Consider the following 20666-nt stretch of genomic DNA (forward strand, 5'->3'; position numbering starts at 1 on the left):
ACAGACTTGTACTCAAAACAAAAGGTCAATGTTTAATATAAATTTAAATATTATTCACCTCTGAGCTTAGGTTTATGTGTAAGTTATTCACTAGTGTGTATCAGAGACAGCGCTCCTATTCTTTCAGATATGCATAGATCACTAGGGGAGACAAAACACAAGTGTAGCGCCTACATACAGTCATGTGTCCAGTGTTTTTGCAGGTTTTCAAGATTAGTGAACTTAACACTGCTCTGTACCCCAAACCTGGATTCACTCACTAACTCTTCGTGATATCAGCTACTTTACTCTTCGCATCATCTCCCTGGGTCCTGTGGCTTCCTCACAAAGTCCAAAAACATGCATAGGGTTAAGTTATTTGACTCTAAATGTACTGTCAGTGTAAATGGTCGTGTTTCTCTGTCTTGGCCATGCAACATACTGGCAACATGACCAAGGTGTACCCTGCCTCTCACCCTGTGACCACCCTAACTACCCCAACCTTGAACTGGATAAACAGAAGAAAAATGGACTGATGGAGCTTCTTCAGCGTGTGGCTTGTACAACTTTACCACACAACTATAACACAGCTGTGGTCAGAGGTTTACATCCACTAATGGAAAGGCCTTCCCAAAACCTACTGAAAATTTATGGACTATGCTTAAACACTGTCTCTGTGCCTGATTTAAATTAACTCCATATCTGCCAGGATGAGTGGTCAACTATTCAGCCAGAAGCTTCCAAAAGAGTCTGGCTGAGGTGCAAAATGCCAGGAGAAATTTAACCAAATATTAGTGTGGGTGTATGCAGATATTTAACCCTGTGTGGTTTAGAGAAAATCCAGTTTCAAACCTGCACAGCCAATTCTTGTTTTTAAAAAAAAGTCATTAAAGACGTATGCTGTACAATCATTCCACCCTGGAAAAAAAATGTTCAAAGAAAGCATTAAAAGCCCCAAATTGTCATAACATTCGTGCCCACGAAGAGTGTGTGTAAACTTCTGATCACAACTGTGTAACTAGACTAAAAAGAACGCAAGAAGTCAAGTAAATGGATGAACACATGCAAAGACACTGGCGCAGTCTTCTGGTGCCTCTTTAAGGCGATGCATTCAAGGCTCCTGTGCCTGCATGAGTGCTAACAAAGACAAACAGTGCAAATAACTCAAACGCTGCAGTGCATAGAAGGTTAATAACAAGGGTGAAGGAAGAGATGGCGCTCCTTCACAATCAACGCATTCTGGCATAACCATAATGCATGAAGGACATAACAAACTGGATCTAAGACAACAGTATCCTAAGTGGCGAATTCATCCTGATAGCATTTTAAGTAATCAAATTTTTCCAGTTACCAAAAACACAGTAACATTTCACAACCAGGGCCGTTTCAGAAAGCCGGTTTAGTGCAAACTCTGAGTAAGTATACCCTGAGTTAACGAAAACTCTGGGTTTTCGGTTTCACAAAGCGAGTTTAGATTAATTCTGAGTGAGTTACTATGACGACACACTCCGTGAAGCTAACCTGCCCCCTAGCAGGTTTACTTCAACTAACCCTGACTTTCTCCGCCTCTTTGTCGGAAACCTGACTGTAGGAAGTGTCAGACATGGCGTGCCCCTTCCTTGAAGAGCCAGTAGATGTTGAAGCCCAAATTCTCCGCAGAGCTCTCCACCGGGAGAGAGTGATCAGAGTGCGTTTGGACATTTTATCATTTCCTGATGATTTTCTGTGTGAACGTTACCGTTTTTCAGCACAATCTATAATTTATTTGAATAACATCCTCAGGCCTAATATTGCTCATGTGACACATCGCGGACATTCTCTCAGTTCTGTACATATTATTTGTATCGCACTTCGGTTTTTTGCAAACGGGAGCTTTCTGTATAATATTGGTGACGCTGAGCACGTTTCCAAGGCTACCGTCTGTCGGGCAGTCAGGAATGTTACAGTTGCACTGAAACGTCTCCTGTACTCGTCTGTGGTGTTCCCCGGTCATAGACCCACAAGATTTATCAAAGAGGGATGCCACAAAATTGCAGGTAGCAGGATGAACAAAACTTAATACATGATGTGGTGATACTTGAACTACTACTTAAATTTTACATTTATTTTCAGGGTTCCCAGGCGTGATTGGCTGTATAGATGGCACTCACATTCCAATCATTGCTCCTTCAGTAAATGAAGGAGACTATGTGAACAGGAAGTCTTTCCACAGCATTAATGTACAGGTACATAGTTCCCTGTAGCATTTCAAACTAACAAATTATTTCATTATAGTAGGGGAGACCGGGGATAGTTGTAACGTGGGTCAGTTGTAACACTTCCAATTTCTCCAATCAGGGCTAAGTTTCAAATGATGTGACTCATCCTGTGCATGCCCAACTCAGTTCTGCTATCACATGTGAAAAGTCAGCACATTTTGTCAAACACAGACAATTTAACATGAAAAAAAGTAATTTGTATGCCAAAAAGTAAGTTTTTCTACTTTATTTCAATGTTTAATAGCATTATCTGCTTTGCAGTTAAACTCATCAAATTTAAATTGTATGTCTATGGGGATATATTCTGTGTAGGTCTTTAGAGCTAGTGTTTTAGCCGTTGGCTGTAATGTTAGCTAGTTCATGGCTATAGGAGTCTGGGTCAGTTGTAACAATAATGCAGATGTTACAACTTACCACACTATTACTTTAACTTATATTAAACAAGTTGGGGCAGCGACATCAGCAGAGAGGTTCACTGGTCACATTTGTATATGCGGTTAATGCCATTGGCAACACAATTACTTCACTGTTTGTGTTCCCCACACATACTGTACATTATGCAGACCACTGTGTCAGAGATGGACAAGTAGGAAGTATTGGTAGTGGAAATAAGTCAGGATGGATGCACGAAACAGATTTCCTCATCTTTCTGAAGCACTTTGCAAACCACACCAAGGTAAGCCAGGATAAAAAGTAATGGAATTGCGATGCTGGTGAACAACTACATTTTTTCAGCTTCATTGTTATGTTTAAAATTGGTGCAAGAGTTGTAGGTTATAATGCCCACTGAGCCAATGGGACCAAACTCAAGGAAGACCAACCAAAATTAATGAAATATTCAGTTGCAGAAAATTCCATAATTTGTCTTTTTTGGGGGGTTGGAATATGTTCAAAAGCTAGATTTCTGCATTCTGTCACACACACACACAGCTACATAAATGGCTCTAAGTGCATTCATGTGTTGAATAAACAAAGATTACATGTTAATGTTTTGTTAGTACCCTTATTTCATTGTGTTACATTTTACCCCAGGATATGTTACAACTAACCCAGACTATGGGGTTAATTGTAACATTTCACTCCTTGTGTTTGAGGCCATACCATGCAATGGGTAATTGTGCTGCAGAGAAAATAGCTGCACTATTTAATAGCCGACACATGTAAATACTTTGCATTAAATTTTGAATCCACTACCTTAAAAGAGCTCCAATTTACAGACAGAAATGTCAAAAATGTTACAACTATCCCCGGTCTCCCCTAATGGATGCTAATTTGTGTTCTCTGCACTGTGAAGATCATATGTGATGCTTCCAACATTATCACAAATGTGGAAGCCAACTGCTCAGCCTCTGTGAGTGGTGGTGGTGGAGGACCCCCACCTGTTTTTCGGGCCTCTGCTTTTTTTTCTGTTGGCTATAACGGGTCACATTTGAGCATACAGAGTAAGCAAATATGTACTTGTAATGTGCTCAGATAATTTCAATAAGTGCTTACAGAGGGGAAATTAATGTAGCCTCTAACTGCAATTGATTTACATCGGACAAACAGACCAAGCACTATGGCTCATAATACAATTCCAAGCATGACATCCCAGTGTATTTCAGACCCAGCAACACGCTCAGACAGAAACTGGTTCACCCGAAAGACAAAACGCCAAAACACAAACTTAACAATGTGGTGTATGCTGTACAGTGCAGCGAGGAATGCTCAGACCTCTACATTGGAGAAACCAAACAGCCACTTCACAAGCGCATGGCACAACACAGAAGAGCCACCTCCACAGGACAAGACTCAGCAGTCCATCTGCATCTTAAGGATAAAGGACACTCTTTCAAGGATGCCAATGTTCACATTTTGGACAGAGAGGACAGATGGTTTGAAAGAGGAGTGAAAGAAGCCATCTATGTCCACTGTGAGCGACCATCTTTGAACAGAGGCGGGGGTTTACGACACCAACTCTCTGCCATCTATAATCCAGTTTTGAGATCCCTTCCCAGACGCCTTAACGCCCACTCACATTCTGGGCCATCTGACCACAGGAATTCGCATGATAAGGTGGGGCCAGGTTTCACAATGAACACACCCGAAACTCTGGCTGATTGGGACCCACGCCCAGTTTCCCACCTTGGCTCAGGCGATTAGAGGATCATCAGGGGGTCCTTTTGTCCCTCTGTGGGGGGTCACTCCCACTAGGTTTATATCTGGGACTCTCCACCATTTGACCTTAGAACTGAAGAAGCTTCTCGGATGAGAGGTGAAACGTCTTCAAGCAACTTAAAGAAGTCCAGACGCTTTTCTTTGCAAGCTCCTTTGACTACAATTACACCTTACCTGTTTGGACTATATTTTTATATTTCATTTTTACTTGCTGCCAGGAACGTTTGGGGCCTGTTGGGTTGCACCTGCGCTCAAATCACATCACAAAATAAAATGTATGAAATAAAAAATAAAATGAAATATAATAAAATAACGTGTTAAATGGGTGGAAATCCCTAGATCAATGTTTAAATTAACACTCACGCATTGACTCTGTCGGCTTTGTTTTGCCATGCATGCTCCCTTTGTTTTGCAGCTGAGGCTGTGTTACTTTTTTTCCACGGAATTTGCATGTTATCGGCATATGCTGCCATCAGAATTTCGGCCTCAAGCGCTGTAAAATACATTGACCGCGCCTTCTTTCCTTCCGTCTCCATGGTGACTCGCTTAATCTGTGCTCCACTAATCAGGGCTTTATGTATCCTCGTGCGCGCGCTTAACTTGGGGTTAAAGCAACTCCGCGTTGACTGAACTAATTGTTATCAGCCTTTCTGAAACCAAATATTCCGAGTTGGACAGTTCGGGGTTACTCAACCCTGAGTATCGTTTTTCACTCTGAGTTTTCTAAACCGGCTTCCTGAAATAGGGCCCAGGTCACAACAAAAGTGTCATAAACTAGCACACGTTTGCCTCTAACCTGCAACTTTGTCAACCCAAGAGTTAAAACAAAAAGTACAAGAGTATAGTTGACGTTGCAGATAGATGGGTCATACCAGAGCAATGGTTTTCTTTTTTAAGCCGTTACAATGAAGCAGTTCTTCATTTCAGGATTAAATGCCCACCTATACTTCTCTTTGGAATTTGTATGTTTGTGTAGATATTAAATGTATTTTAGTGCATTCCCTGAAGATATTTTTTAACGAGGTGTTTGCTTCTCTCTTTCAAAATGTCTTTCATTTCCCCAGAGGAGGGTTCCCCCCCCACGCTTTGCAAAGTTATATTCTGTCCCAAGGCATCACTTCTTGCTGTCAGCGTTCAGCCACGAGCCGTCCTCCTCCACCTCCCGTCGGACAACGAGCAGCATCTCTGCCACGTCCTGAGAAAGCTGTTCAGTGAGAAATGTGCTGAAACAGAAGCGAAGAGAGAGAAGGTTAGAAGAACAGACAGTGGGGATTTTAATAGAGCACAGTGTCCTAACACAAAACAAACAATGAGCTAACCCCCACTCCCATGTGACCAGTCACATGGTATGACTCACTCAATGAGTTCAAACAGCACACCAAAGCCAAGTTTAGATCGAAGTCAGAGCAGAATCACTCACACAGAGATTACGTCTCTGCTCCTGAGAGTCCGGGAAACATTGGACGTATACGTGCGCAATTCTTACCGCAGCTCTGCTTCTCCGCCGATGCAGACCGGACTCTTCAGCTTAGAGTCCAGGTTGTAGTACTGTCCGCTAACTTGCCGAACTGCGAGCCAATGCCGCCGCCGGAGCGGGAGGGACACAATCCCCAAAGATACTCGTGATGGGACATTCAGAATAAAGCCTTGGACCTTTGACATACAGAGGTTCTCAACTTCCCTGCAGTTTGAAAGAGGGGAGAAAGAAATCACTAAATCAGCCACTTTGAGATAGTCTTACTTAACCAGTTATTACGCGCAGTGCATCTCAGGGCATTTTTCATTATGAATGACCTCGACCCGGATAGCCTACTTCTGCAGCACTTACTGAGTCTGTAAATCTATCAAAGCACAAAATTCATTTTCACATGTAGCTGCGGTTTGGTAAGACTGCCAATATGCTTTTTATGTGTAATCCAACAACGCCTCAGGGTTACATCACAAGTGGTTTAAAATTAAGATGTTGTTTTAAGGGAAAAAAAAAAAAACACCATCTGTGTCTGAAAATAGTCTCAAGAATTCCCTTTTATTACAACAGCCTGGCACTAAGAGCTGATCTCAATATTCTGGATCCCGTTGCAGTATACAGTCCCAGCCACTTTATTAGGTACACCTTGCTAAAACTAGGTTGGTTGGTTGTAATCTCAGTTCCCTTTGTGGCCCCCGGTCTAGTCTTCTGATACTGTATCCCATCTGCTTCAAGGTTTGACATGTTGCACATTCAGAAATGGTGTTCTGCCCTGGAGATGGTTTCTTGGGAAAATCCCAGAAGATCAGCAGTTTCGGAAATAAACAGACCCGTCCATCTGGCACCAACAACCGTGCTACGTTCAAAATCACTTTAAATCATCTTTCTTCCCCATTCTGATGCCCAGTTTAAACTTTAGCAGGTCATCCTGACTGTGTTTTGATGGCTAAATTCCTAAACGAAATGAGTTGCTTCCATGTAATTGTCTAATTGGATATTTTTATTAACAACCAGCTGTATAGGTATGGCTTTAAAAAAGCGACTGTGAGATTAAGTAAAGGAGAAAGGTAGAACAAACAGCCTGGAGACATAGTGTAAATGAAAAAGTAAATTTCAAATTTAACACCAACATTATGAGCACAGAGGCGGGACCTCTACACAAAATGACTTTCTCATTTCACAGACTTCAGTGTGACTCACTTACCTGCGTTTGTCCCACCACACCGCAGCCAACTCCCGGCTCTGTAGTGCCGCCATGATGACGTTGACATCATAGTTTCCCGTCCCTAACACCGACCGATGTGGGTTCACAACACACTGTGGAGCCAGCCTGCCACAAGAGAAAAAAGGCAGAGTTTTAAAAAACCAAATGTTATACTGCATCTTCTTTACAAAACTGTTTAGATTTGTTTTACTTTCTTGCATATAAATATCATCACAATGCATAACTGTTGTCCCAAAACAACCACACCGATATGAAAAAGCTGTGTTTTTGTGGGGTTGGGGTTGAGCTGCTCTGCATTCAAATAAATGTTGTTTGTCAAAAGCCACAGAGATCATGACTCATCTGGCCTCATGTTCAATTAAGCTAATGGCTGCTGACATACATGCCAGCCTCACTGAAAAACAATGGTTTCTGCTACACGGACAGCACCCACTGCTCTTTCCCCACAAAAACTTAATGTTAAATTTTCCCAACAGTGAATGTAAAAACAACAACAAACACCCACACACTTCTGATCAAATTAAAGCTTTTGTTAAGAATAAATGTTTGGCATTTTTCACTTTTAGGTGGAAGACATGATGGCTGAATGAGGGAATTCAGTAATTTCTGCTTGAGTCTTGGAGTTCCCAGTAAAAGCCTTGCTCGGCACTGCCAAAACTGAAGCTAAACATGAAAACCTGTCATGTTCAGCATCTCACACACGCCTTAGAAGATAAAAGCAGCTGCTGCATTGCAGAAAAATGGTAGTCTGTTCACAGGGTAAACAAATGATGGAGTATTGTCTGGAATGTTGAGGTTATAAACTGGTCAGATCATTGGTGAGTTTAGCAGATGGATCGTTTGAATGCTGTCGCTGGTTTGTGTACAGATTTCCGTACACCGTCACGTCACCCAGAGGCTCCCCTACCTTTTGCATATATCGTCGGCTGTCTCTTTGGTAAACACCCGCTCCTGGAGCACGTTGTTGAGTGCGTGAATTGCGCACAGCTCCAATCGTTGCTTCTCATGAAACACCTCTCCTTCGCTCATACTAAAGCTTCACAGACAAACGAGAAGTCTCGTTAATTAACTGTCATGTTACATCTGCTAGCTAGCAGTTTGTAGCCCATTCAGGCTAGCGGCTGCTCGCTGTAAAAGAAGCTGAAAAATCTGAGTATACACTGTGTTTATGACTGCTGGCAGTTTGGAAAAACATCGCCCCGATAAACTATTATTAATCAACAATAGCTAAACGAAGCTACCAACCTGCTGATAAAGCGATGCCCCGTTTAAATGATGATGGAGCCTGACAGCTACATCCAGAAACCGGAAACTGAGCCTTTGTTGTTGAGGTGGTGTTGGGGTTTTTTTGTCGTCCGTATGCGTCCCTCACAGCAGGGCTGGAAACCCCGCCAGTTTAACAGTCTAATTATGCTGAATAGAGGAAAGTAATAATAATGGCAGGATTAACTCATCTTTAACTCACCAATGGTGTCACACACACACACTTCTTCCCCGCGTCTAATCACTGAGCTGATGCTGCAGCGCCCCCTAGTGACGAGCCTGATTACTGCTGACTGCGGTGATACAGACTGAAGTTGATGAAGTGAGCTAAGCCTCGAATAAAAATAAAAAACTATATTCTAGGAAAAATATAACTAAACTAAATGAAATTAAGTTGTACAACCACCAAACTGAAATAAACGAAATAAATAAATAAATAAAAATATGTAGGAAATAAGATAAGATAAGATAAGATAAGATAAGATAAGATAAGATAAGATAAGATAAGATAAGATAAGAAAAATTTTTATTAATCCCTCGGGTGGGTTCCTCTGGGAAATTCGGTTTCCAAAAGCACAGCACCGACAGAAGTTACAGTTACAGAATATTATATATATATATATATATATATATATATATATATATATATATATATATATATATACACACACACACACACACATATATAAATACAGAGACATATATAAATAAAATATACGAAGGGGATAAATAGAATAAATAGGAATAAAAATAAAAATACAAGTGAATTGCACATTTCAAGTATTGAGGTCTATTGAACCATTGACTATTAACAAAAGTATTGCACAAAAGGTATTGCACAGTGAGGTGAAGAGGCACTACAGCTTAGTTGTTCCCCCCTCCTTTGTCCACCTGTTTCCCCTCCCTCTCCCCTCCAGAGAGGAGTTAAACATTTTGATGGCGTGTGGGACAAAGGAAATGTTGTTTTCAAAGCCTGCCCGACTAAGGCTTTGATGCATTGTTTGGTGAGACTTGAGATTTCTACATGACTGCCTTATTCTATTCTGAAATAGTGGACAATGATGTTTGCAGACGACATTGTGATTTGTAGTAAAAACCAGGAGTAGGGCGAAGAGCTGAAGAAAGTCAGTAGAAGCATGACTAAACTAGACTAGACTAGACAGGTGAAAAGGTAAAGTTTCAAGGAGCAGAGGTTGCAACGTTGGATGAGTTTAAATACCTGGAGTCACATCCAAGACAACAAACAGTGCATAAGAGAGGTTAAGAACAGGCAGGGTTAAGTGGTTGGAAACAAGTGTGGGGGGTGATTTGTGACAGAAGGATAGCAGCAAGAGTGAAAAAAATGGCTTACAAGATGGTTGTGACACCTGCTGTGATGTCTAGTTTGGAGACGGTGCCACCGACAAAAAGACAGGAGCCTGAGCTGGAGAGAGAAGGCTCAAATGGTTTGGGGATGTGCTGTGGAAAGATGGTGGATGCATTGGACAAAGGATGTTGAATGTGCAGCTGCCAGGCAGAAGGAAAAGAGGAAGTCCACCAAGAAGATTCATGGATGTCGTGAAGGAGGGCATGCAGGGTTGGTGTGTCACAGGAGGATGTTAGGGGCAGGGTAAAATGGAGGCAGATGATCTGATGTGGCGACCCCTAAAGGAAGGAGTCGAAAAATGTATATATTCTGAAATTATTAGCAAATTATTATTAGCGCTTAATAAATATTCTCCATAGTATAATAATAAAGTTAGAACTTAAAACAATTAAAACAGAAGCAAGTAAATCCATAAACTGAAAACTGTAAATTTTCAAATTTACATTATTACAGAAAAATGTTAAATCTGTCTGTTTTTTTATTGAGATAAATGTAATTATTTGCATTCCTGAACAGGAAAAGATTTAATGGATAGATGTTGCACTTGAATAATTTCTTAAAGAAGTCCAGTGTGGGAAAACTAATTCTGTTTAATGTGTGTCTAATAGATAACAAAATATTTTTTAGTTTTAAACAGATTTTATGACAAGTAATCTAATAGATTTGTTAATTACTGTAACGGTTAGGGTGACAAAGCTTTGTCTTACTGTAGAGGCTAAGCCTACGCTTGAAGCCACTGAGGTATTTGTTGACAGGGATGACGCGCGATTTCACTGGTATGCATGAATATATTAAACTTGATACAGTCCAATAACTCCAGCCTTACTCATCTTGTCCTTTAGATTCTTTATTTCCACAATTTAACATAGCAGCACAGCGGTCACAAACTGTTTGCCTTCTTCCGATCAACAACACACCTGCTGCTAATTACCTGTGTCTACCTTAAATACATTCACCATACCAAAAAACTCAAAAAGTGACCTCTAGCGGCATACATAAGGTATCAACCCCAAAATTTCATAAATTATGGCAGTGTTTTGGAATCACTTAAAAGATCTCTCTAAACTTGATTATAAACAGTGGGACAATTTTGGCAAAAAGGTCAAGATTTGGTCACGATGACCTGTCTGATCGAGCATCAGTATGCGGAAAAATACGGTGGCCCCTAGAGACAAAGCACGTACAAACTCCAAAACACTTGCGAACTCCAAAACACTTGCAAATTCCAAACACTTTGGATTTTGCAAGTGTTTTGGAGTTTGTACGTGTTTTGGAGTTTGCAAGTGTTTTTTCGTTAGCAAGTGTTTTGGAGTTTGCATGTGTTTTGGAGTTTGTACGTGTTTTGGAGTTTGCAAGTGTTTTTTAGTTTGCAAGTGTTTTGGAGTTTGCAAGTGTTTTGGAGTTTGCATGTGTTTTGGAGTTTGCAAGTGTTTTGGAGTTTGCAAGTGTTTTTTAGTTTGCAAGTGTTTTGGAGTTTGCAAGTGTTTTTTAGTTTGGAAGTGTTTTGGAGTTTGCATGTGTTTTGGAGTTTGCAAGTGTTTTGGAGTTTGCATGTGCTTTGGAGTTTGCATGTGTTTTGGGGTTTGCATGTGTTTTGGAGTTTGCATGTGTTTTGGGGTTTGTATGTGTTTTGGAGTTTGCAAGTGCTTTTTAGTTTGCAAGTGTTTTGGATTTTGCAAGTGTTTTGGAGTTTGCAAATGTTTTTTAGTTTGCAAGTGTTTTGGAGTTTGCAAGTGTTTTTTAGTTTGCAAGTGTTTTGGAGTTTGTACGTGCTTTGTCTCTAGGGGCCACCGTAGAAAAAGGGTGATTTAAGTGACTTTGAACATGGTATTGAACATTGATTGGTGGTGTGGTGTCAGACAGACTGGTCTGAGTATTTCAGAAACTGCTGATCTACTGGGATTTTCCCACACAACCATCTGTAGGGTTACAGAGGATCCTAAAAAAGAGAAAATATCTAGTGATCGACACTTCTCAAATGCTCAAATGTCAGGGGTCAGAGGAGAACGGCCAGACTTTTTCAAGCACATGGGAAAGCAATAGCAACTCAACAAAAGCATGCAGAAGAGCATTTCTGAAAGCACAACATGCTTAAAGCTACAGGGCTACAATCATACTGGGTGCCACTCCTGCCAGGTAAGAACGGGAAACCAAGGCTATGTCCACACGTACACGGGTATTTTTGAAAACGGAGATTTTCTGTTTTCGTTTTAAAAAATAATCCCGTCCACACGTAAACGCAGAAATGAAGGAAAATGCTGCTAGGAACATGCCAAAGCAACAGGTGGCGATATATTCCTAACCGTGTAGAAATGTTGGCCAATCAGAAGTCTAGAAGCCTCGGTGGGAAATAGTAAACAAGGATGGGGCATAGAAGCAGAACCCAGTCATATGTGTGGAGGGACAGTAACTGTGTGTATATGTAAGCATTTAAACACTGCAGAGAGTACAATTAACAGTAACAGTATGGTAGAAATTAATTTCACCGAAACAATAACGTGGCGCACAGTGTGACGTCAAAAAAGGCGCACACCTTTGACGCTGCGCTTTCTGTCCACACGTAAATGCAAAAACGGAGTTTTCAAAAATATCCACCCTGGCAGGAGTTTTTAAAAATCTCCGTTTTCAGTGACCAAAAACGCCGTTTACGTGTGGAGGAAAGGTGCAAACGCAGAGAAAAATCTGCGTTTTCAAAAATACCCGTGTACGTACGTCCACATGTTCAGTGACTGAAAACGTTTCGGTCACTGAAAACGGAGATTTTTAAAAACTTCTGCCAGGGTGGATATTTTCAAAAACTCAGTTTTTGCATTTACGTGTGGACGGAGAAAACGCAGCGTCAAAGATGTGCGCATTTTTTGACGTCACACTGTGCGCCACGTTATTGTTTCGGTGTAATGAATTTCTATAATAGCGGATGTAGACAAAATACTGTTACTGTTAATTTTACTCTCTGCAGTGTTTAAATGCTTACATATACACATACAGTTACTGTCCCTCCACACATACGACTCAGTTCTGCTTCTATGCGCCATCTTTGTTTACTCTTTCCCACCCAGGCTTATTGACTTCTGATTGGCCAACATTTCTACACGGATAGGAATATAGCGCCACCTGCTGCTTTGGCATGTTCCTAGCAGCGTTTTCCTTCGTTTTTGGCTTTTATGTGTGGACGGAATTTTTTTTATAAACGAAAACGTTTTCAAAAGGAGAGGCTATGCGTTTTCGTTTGAAAACGCATGGTTTTCTCTCCCGTCCACACTGAGACGGCGTTTTCGCTCATGGAAAATGCAGCGTTTTGAAAACGCTCTCGAAAACACCTACATTTGAAAACGGTGTTTTGGTGTGGCAGTGCGGACAGCCAAAACTGAGACTTTCTAAAACGATGATGCATGTTAGTCATATGATGCAGTCGTGTGACCAATTAAACTAAGATAGCGGAGGGAATTCTACAGCAATTGTTTTGTTTGCTCTCAATTTTGACAGCCCTATTAAAGATTAATATGAGTCTGTATATGCTCCAGATAGCTTTTCTTCAAATTCTTTAACTCTCACTCGCGTTTTGCAACTTTGCACCTTTGTGTTACTTACAGCAACAACTCCACCTCATTGTTAGTCCATTTAAAAAACGCTGTGCTTTTCCTCAACATTTTGCAGCAATGTTTCAAAGAGCTGGAAAGTAAATAAGCAGCAGACAGAAATAAGGCAGGTCAATCTTCTTGCGCTTCACGTATGCGCAGTACTGGAACGTAAGCGTTTTCAGTCGTTTCAATGTGGACGTGCAACGCTGTGAAAACGACTGAAAAACGCATGGACGCAGAGCGTTTTCAGATGAAAACGCCGTTTTCAGATCTATCCGGCCTAGTGTGGACGTAGCAGGCTCACAATGATTGGACAATCAAATACTGGAAAATGTTGCCCAGTTTGTGAGTCTTGATTTCTGCTATAACATTAAACATGAAAGTACACATCCATCCTGCCTTGTCCCAGTGGTTAGGGCTACTGCTGGTGTTGTAATAGTGTGAGGATATTTTCTTGGCCAATTTTGGGTAACAACTGAGCCTACCTGTGATTATGTTCATCCCCTCATGACCACGGTGTGCATATTTTTTGATGGCTGCTTCCAACAGGATAATACACCATGTCACAAACCTCAAATCATCTCAAACTGGTGTCTTGAACAAGAAAATTAGTTTACTGTCCTCAAATGTCCTCCACAGCCAGTTTACCTCCAGTTTACCTCAGTCTAATAGAGCACCTTTGGGCTGTGGTGGAAAGGCATATTCACATCATGGATGTGCAGCCAACAAATCTGTTTCTACTGTGTGATGCTATCGTGTCAATCTGAACCAAAATTTCTGAGGAATGTTTCCAGCACCTTGTTGAATGTCATAAAGAATTAAAATAGTTCTGAAACCAAAAACGGCTCCAGAGCAGTACTAACAAGGCGTAGGTCACCTAAAAGAGGGTCTGATGAATAAATGTTAATTGTGTTGTTATTTTTGGTGGTGTGTTGCTCAGGCACGTTTCTGTACTACACGAATACGAAACAAAATGAGTGTAATTTAATCCAGTTATTGTTATTGCCAATTAGAGTGAACTTAATTAACCAACATTAAAATAAATCTATCATACAACGTAACAAAAGTGACCCCGCTTATCAAGTTAAGTATTTATCTATTGAATAAATTAGGCTGGCTGGTTTAAACAGTAGGCGTTTCTTAATTTTGGTGTTCAATGTAGCTGGTGCTGATCTTTCAGTATCGATTAGATTTGTGAGTTTTTCAAATGGACCTATCGCTGGCGTGTATCAGATGTACTTTTCACTCTATGTGGCTGATAGGGCTTTTTGATGTGACGCAGCTCTATCGATGCATTTCGATTGGTCTGTCTCTTCTGACGTTTCACACCACTGTGCCGGTCATTGGTCTGTGCTTTAAGGTTCAATTGAGGATCGTATTTTTGTTCCTGTGTCAACGTAGAGAAGAAAAGAAGAACGGCGATCATCAGCCAGTCGGCTAAGTTTTCATCGAATATAGTTTTTCACTCCTCTAAGCTCTATTAGAAACGGTTCTTTATATCTGACACCAGCCAGACACCCACCACCCAAGCAGAGCTCCTTTTTGAAGATGGTAAGATCAACCTCTTAGCTAACAGCTAATGGGAGACACTGCTAGCTCTAACCGATTTTAGCTGTCGATTTTTTTTCTTTCGATTTTTATGGGCGGTTGTGTCTATTTGTTGAAAGTTAATGCGTTTATTAAAGTCTTCAGATGTATATTGGTGTAATTAATAAGTACCTTTATACACAATAGAAACTATTACCACTAAACCAAAAGCTTCTTTAACACGAAATCTAATCGAGGCATTTGCTAGGCTAGGTATGCTAACGGTAACATAAAGTTAACATTGCCCGTCGACTGTTTAACTGGTATTAATTATCTACTGCTGTGCCTTTAAAGCATACTTCAAGTTGATCAAGTTATAACTCATCTGACTTCTCTGAGGATGCTTAACGTGGTGCGGGGACCGCTGGCTCGATGATGAAACCGTAGCTCCCCCAGAGGAGCTCCAGCTCATGTTCATTACGTAAATACGTGTTAAAATTAGGAAGATAATGACTGGCAAGCGCAGATTACAGAGAAAAGCTTGTGTAAAATGACAGCAGATCCGCAGCGGAAAATGTAGATGGTCTCAGGTGGTGCCGATGATAGATTTTTTTTCTTCTGCCATATGGCCGATCGACACATTATTAAAATGTGTGGAACGAAATCATCAAAGCCATACAAAAAATATGTTTTAGTGTGTAATGAGTCGATACGTACCTACATAATAAACATTTTGATAATATGTTAAATTTACTTCACTCACACTCGCTGTATATTAAAGAAAAGGTGTCCAGTGTGCTAACAGACCAACATGTTGAGGCAGTGTCATATTTATTTGTTAGTCAAAGTTTAGGAAAGTAAACACGTGGTTGTAAAATGTGTACATCTACAGAGACAAAGGTTTTTGCAGCAAGCCAAAAACGAAGTGTGAAATAAATATTTGAGTAGACTGAAATACAAAAAAAAAAGTGAAAATCAGAATGTAGAGGAAATAGCCTTAGGTTTAGCCACTTTGGTTGTCAACATAAACTGCCTAATGCTGAAACTAAATATTTTCAAAGATTAAAAATGAACTAAAATGAGCGAACCCATTCTGGAAATTAAATGAATGCTTAGAAATAAAAAGTCAAAACATGTGAAAAATATAAACTAGTGGGCTTTTTTTTAAAGTCCCAAAGTCAGCTGAAATAACACTGAATAATATGGGACAGTTGTTGCTATAGAAAAGGAAAATAAATTTACATTGTACAAACTATCACATAACAAATGGGGAGGGGGGGGATGTAATGAAATGTGCTTCATTTTTTTTTCTGGACTTCTTGATGTCAAAACTGCATAATTTGTTTAAGTCTAGTTCTCAGCATTAGTAACATGTCCCAGTGTCCTACACAAAGATATTCTTTTCTTTTTTTCTGAATCTGGTGATCCTATATTTGTTGATTTTTTATTTTTTATTTTTTATTTTTTTTTTTTTTTTTCAGCTGCTTTGGCTTACATGCTTTAAATGTAAAACTTTATCTTAACAGTACCTGAGGTGAAGTTACAGCCTTCATTTTTCCTCATTCTTAGTAAGAGTACAGCTTGGTCATTCCTGTTAGCGCTGTGGCTAAACTATTGTTATGTCTCTCCAGAACTCCAATGTGGAGAATTTGCCCCCTCATGTTCTTCGCTTGGTCTACAAAGAAGTTTCAGCTTTAGCAGCAGATCCACCCGAGGGCATTAAGATTTATCCCAGCGAAGAAGACATAACAGAGCTTCACACAGCAATAGAGGGACCAGGTAAGGATTATGATATAGTGTCATCACTTCACACTTAGAGCAGGACCGACACAACTCTTGGGAGTAAACTCACCAAGTGAGTATTTGCAGTATGGTCTTTTCATAATTTAGGGCTTTAGATTTGCAAAAGTTTCTTTAAGATCTCTAGTTTGAACCAGATTTGTTGAGTTTGTCCTGACTCAAAATATTTTATCATAGAAGATCAGTACAGAGCATTTCGTATTTCATTAAATAGACAAATTGTCAGAGACTGATGAGTAAAATAAACTTAATGAAATCCATACTAATTGTATTACTTCTGTCCTTGAATAACTAATGTGGAAATTTATTTTCAAAACCAGCGATAAAATATCCTAGTTTAGTCACCTTGCAGCTTGTATTTTCAAGGGTTTTTTGTGTATTCTTAAATATATTATCTCTCAGGGTTTTTCCTGCATGCAAACATTTCTAGGTTTCTAACAAAAATATTTTAGCCCATTTTCTTTTTAGGCTGTATTTTATTTCCTTCAACATTACATGCATTCTTGTTTTTGAAAATGTCCAGAAATAAATTCAGATTTCTGTTAAGTAAGGTGACAGACACTCGCCGCCTTCACTGTGTGCCAGTCAGTTGTGCCAGTGTGTTATAGTCATTAATCAAAGGGTCACCAGTGTCCAGGAAAAACCCCGAGTTCTGCGTCATGTTCGCAGCAAACTGTGCATTTACAGTGTGTTAGTTACTTCACCACTTCACATCCAGAAAAACAGCTTCAAACAATAATATTTAAAGGCTGAGAGTTTCTTATTGATAGCCAACTTTGTATTATCAGCTCAAGGTAATAACATGACTGGTGATGACTGAGCTGAGTCAGCCGTCTGCTCCATGATTTTTAGGTATTATTGAAGCTTAAATGGAAGCCATCAGCTTTGATGGAATCTTTTACTATCTGTACATAATTTAGTCTTTGTGCTGTTAATTTGTAGAATAATAAATCCTCAAGGCCTGTTTTACATTTCTATTCCCCCCTTCGTGGAGCTTTCAAAATTTATGCTGTTGTGTAATCACTTAAATTATGGGTTTTGTGGGTGTTGTTAATATCATGAGACACATAAGTCACTTTAAACTATCATGATATCTTGCCACTATGCACTCATTGCTTCAGATGTTATTTTTAAGTAGGTCTTGAAGAGCCAGACACTTGTCCACATTTTCTACTCCTCCACAGAGCTCTGTCGCGGCATCAGTTTCATTTATTGGGCACTGACATTTATATCTGATTTCAGATCAGGTAATTCATTATGTTAAAGCAGCAGTACAGTGTGTTTCATAATGTCAAATTTTTGTTGTTGCTACTTGGCATACCTGGTTAAAAGCTGAAGCGTACACAGACAGATGGTGATGATGGTCAAACAAGAAATATCAGATCAAATATCAGATTATTTCATTGGAAACTGATAGAAGTTAAATGCAGGAAATTGACTTAAGAGCAAGTGACAAGGATTTGAAATGGCCTCGTAAACTTCCTTACTCTTCTCTCGCAAAAGAATATTGTGTTTATTTCACTTTGTTACCACTGATGACAGGATAATATTCGATTATTTTTGTACACAAATCTCCTGTTCCCTAAAAAGTCTCCTCGCTTTAAGAAACCTGTCTAACAGATGGTAAGATTAAATCTTCGATGCTGGCGCAGTTTTCATTCTGGAACCTTTTATTTTATTTTTTTTAAAACCAAGACTAGGTGTCAAGGAAAAGTGTCAGGTGGTATTTCTTCGGCTTTGAAATATTTGCTGTTATGTGGCAGATTTGAAATGATAGTTAATGTGCTCTGTGACTGACTGACTTGTATGCGCTGAATGTGTTGTCAGAGGACTCGGTTGCAGCTCTGTGACCCTCTTTTTCTGGATGAAGTTTGGCAGAGTCAGGACATAATGTTCATGTGATGAATTCTTTATACTTCAACAGAGGGAACTCCATTTGCTGGTGGCATTTTCCGAATGCGTCTGGTCCTCGGGAAGGACTTCCCTGCGGTTCCACCCAAAGGGTATTTCCTGACCAAGATTTTTCACCCCAACGTGGGTCATAAGGGAGAGATCTGTGTCAACGTGCTGAAGAGGGACTGGAAGGCAGAACTCGGCCTCAAACATGTCTTACTGGTAAGAAGGATGATCTGTGTGTTTGTTTCAGTATCGCTTGTGTTGAGGCCACTAATTTCACATCTCTTTCCTTCACTTTCCTACAGACAATCAAGTGTCTTCTAATCCATCCGAACCCAGAATCGGCTCTGAACGAAGAGGCCGGCCGCTTGCTGTTAGAGGACTATGCTGAGTACGAGTCCCGGGCCCGCCTGCTCACAGAGATCCACGCCATGGGCGGCACTTCTGGGGCACCTCAGGATCCTAATGACGGCCCCCAGCCAAAGAAGCATGCAGGTGACCCGATGAAGAGAGCGGGACCCAGTGCGGCGTCTGTGCCAGCAGCTTTGGGTAATGGAGCCAATGGAGCCAGCACCACCACCAGCAATAGCAACAGTAGTAGTAGCACTAATAATGTAGCAGGGAAGAAGAAAGCAGATAAAAAGCGTGCGTTGAGGCGACTTTAATACCTCCATAGAAATTCTCAGTGGGTGTGTGTGTGTGCGCGTGTGTTTGTGTGAATGTGGGAGAGTAAATTTAAATATTGAAGTATACTGATGATGTTTTTGTTCCCTTTGACTCTTTATACCCTGAAAATCCAGACTTCTCACTTTGTACTTATACCTTATTCTTTGTCTTTCCATCACTCTGTCTTGTCCAGTTGGTGTCACGGGTTTAATTCTTCCCATACCTGAAGACGGTGACAAATTGTTGCTTTTCTGAAATGAAAGAATACACTTTCAGTCTAAAAAAAAAACAAAAAAAACCATCATGCCATCAGTTGTGATTTTCCTTTGGCCTACTGTGAATGAATGATACTTAATGCGATTCACTGTGCAAACCACGGCCTCTGATGTCTGTCCATTAATGAGATATAGCTCCTGTCGTCTCAGACTTAATAGCAGCCATTTTTTTTTTTTTTTTTTTTTTAAAGCATTTCTTGGTAAAAGCAACTGTGATGGTACTGTGTACTGCACAGCCTGACTCATTGTCGAGTCTGAACCACGATGCTACCTTAAAGTCAGGTTTTTAAATTCAGCTCAAAGGAAATGATGGAAGAAGGCGCTAAAATTATGCAACGTCCAAATTGTATTCTTCGTTTTGTGATCCAATTTAGGTAAAGGTGTAAAGGTATGGATTGTTTCAAGTAAAGGAAGTCTGCTGTTTTTTGTTTTGTTTTTCTGACTTTTTAAAACTGTTTCACTGACCAGTATTTTCAAAAGCTGTTTTTAATCGACACGTCCATATTCAGCTGTCTTGTGGTTGTGTGTGAAGATGTAGCTCAGTGGCTGTAAGGGAACAGGGTAGATGGCATGCGCATGCCACCTCAACTGTTCTCTGTATTTAGGCATACTGTGGTGTGACTCGCTTCAACTACCCCTGCCTCCTAACAAAAGCAGCATGTCCTCTCAGATGCACCGCACGCCGACCAGCCGCGTGGAGTACCAGAGATGACAAGTGCCTAGTTTGAACCAACTTGCCCCTCCATCCGTGGCAACTGCAGGGTTTCTCGGGCAAATTTTCTTTCCGTTCTTAAATGCATGCGGGGCCTACATTTCCCAAGGAAACACACTGAAGCGCTGTTTTAATTTGGATGGAAAAGGTGCCTCTGAAACTCCTGTTACTGTGCACACTGTCTGGCTGGATATCTTGTGTCCATTTTAAATTATTTAAATTAATAAAATGTTGAAATACCAGAAGTGAAATGGAAAATCAACTCCTGTTTGTGTTTTTTCTTTGGTCCTCTTCTGTCAAGCGATGTTGAAATTAATGCTAAGAACAAATGCAAATGAGGCTTTTCTAGTGACGCGTATTAGCACATTTTGTTTAGTGGTCTCCTGTTCTGCAGTGATGGAATAACCATTATGAGGAAAAACGAGTAATTGCATCCACCCCAGCAAACCAGTGAGTTGAAGTGCACCCGATAGAGCGTCTTTGGGCCATCTAA

At 40.4% G+C, this 20666-nt stretch overlaps 2 protein-coding genes across 3 annotated transcripts; one reads left to right on the forward strand and one right to left on the reverse strand.

Moving 5' to 3' along the window:
* Positions 1-6: 6 nt before the first annotated feature.
* josd2 (Josephin domain containing 2) lies at positions 7-8610 on the reverse strand. The gene is made up of 5 exons (XM_082551111.1): positions 8333-8610; positions 7995-8123; positions 7067-7192; positions 5881-6075; positions 7-5617 (listed from the first exon to the last, which is right to left on the reverse strand). The coding sequence occupies exons 2-5, from the start codon at positions 8114-8116 to the stop codon at positions 5509-5511; spliced, it is 552 nt and encodes a 183-aa protein (XP_082407237.1). The 5' UTR covers positions 8117-8123; positions 8333-8610; the 3' UTR covers positions 7-5508.
* Positions 8611-11450: 2840 nt separating this feature from the next.
* On the forward strand, positions 11451-20435 carry ube2s (ubiquitin-conjugating enzyme E2S). 2 transcript variants are annotated; one of them, XM_082551766.1, is made up of 4 exons: positions 11451-11852; positions 16456-16603; positions 18549-18739; positions 18826-20435. In XM_082551766.1, exons 1-4 carry the CDS (start codon positions 11775-11777, stop codon positions 19183-19185), a joined length of 777 nt encoding a protein of 258 aa, XP_082407892.1. In that variant the 5' UTR covers positions 11451-11774; the 3' UTR covers positions 19186-20435. The 2 variants fall into 2 exon arrangements, with proteins under 2 accessions (XP_082407892.1, XP_082407893.1); XM_082551767.1 differs by lacking the exon at positions 11451-11852 and adding an exon at positions 14508-14848.
* Positions 20436-20666: the final 231 nt, after the last annotated feature.

Source organism: Aulonocara stuartgranti, assembly GCF_965226115.1.
Source record: "Aulonocara stuartgranti genome assembly, chromosome: 11".
NCBI classification, from domain to species: domain Eukaryota; kingdom Metazoa; phylum Chordata; class Actinopteri; order Cichliformes; family Cichlidae; genus Aulonocara; species Aulonocara stuartgranti.

Excerpts from the sequence above, each read along its gene's own strand:
- josd2 (XM_082551111.1), bottom strand. The coding sequence starts at position 8,116 with ATGAGCGAAGGAGAGGTGTTTCATGAGAAGCAACGATTGGAGCTGTGC. Across the intron at positions 7,193-7,994 it reads GCCGACGATATATGCAAAAG|GCTGGCTCCACAGTGTGTTG; the intron begins GTAGGGGAGCCT and ends CTCTTGTGGCAG. Across the intron at positions 6,076-7,066 it reads GTGTGGTGGGACAAACGCAG|GGAAGTTGAGAACCTCTGTA; the intron begins GTAAGTGAGTCA and ends TTCAAACTGCAG.
- ube2s (XM_082551766.1), top strand. The coding sequence starts at position 11,775 with ATGCAGAAGAGCATTTCTGAAAGCACAACATGCTTAAAGCTACAGGGC. Across the intron at positions 11,853-16,455 it reads CTGGGTGCCACTCCTGCCAG|AACTCCAATGTGGAGAATTT; the intron begins GTAAGAACGGGA and ends ATGTCTCTCCAG. Across the intron at positions 16,604-18,548 it reads CACAGCAATAGAGGGACCAG|AGGGAACTCCATTTGCTGGT; the intron begins GTAAGGATTATG and ends ATACTTCAACAG.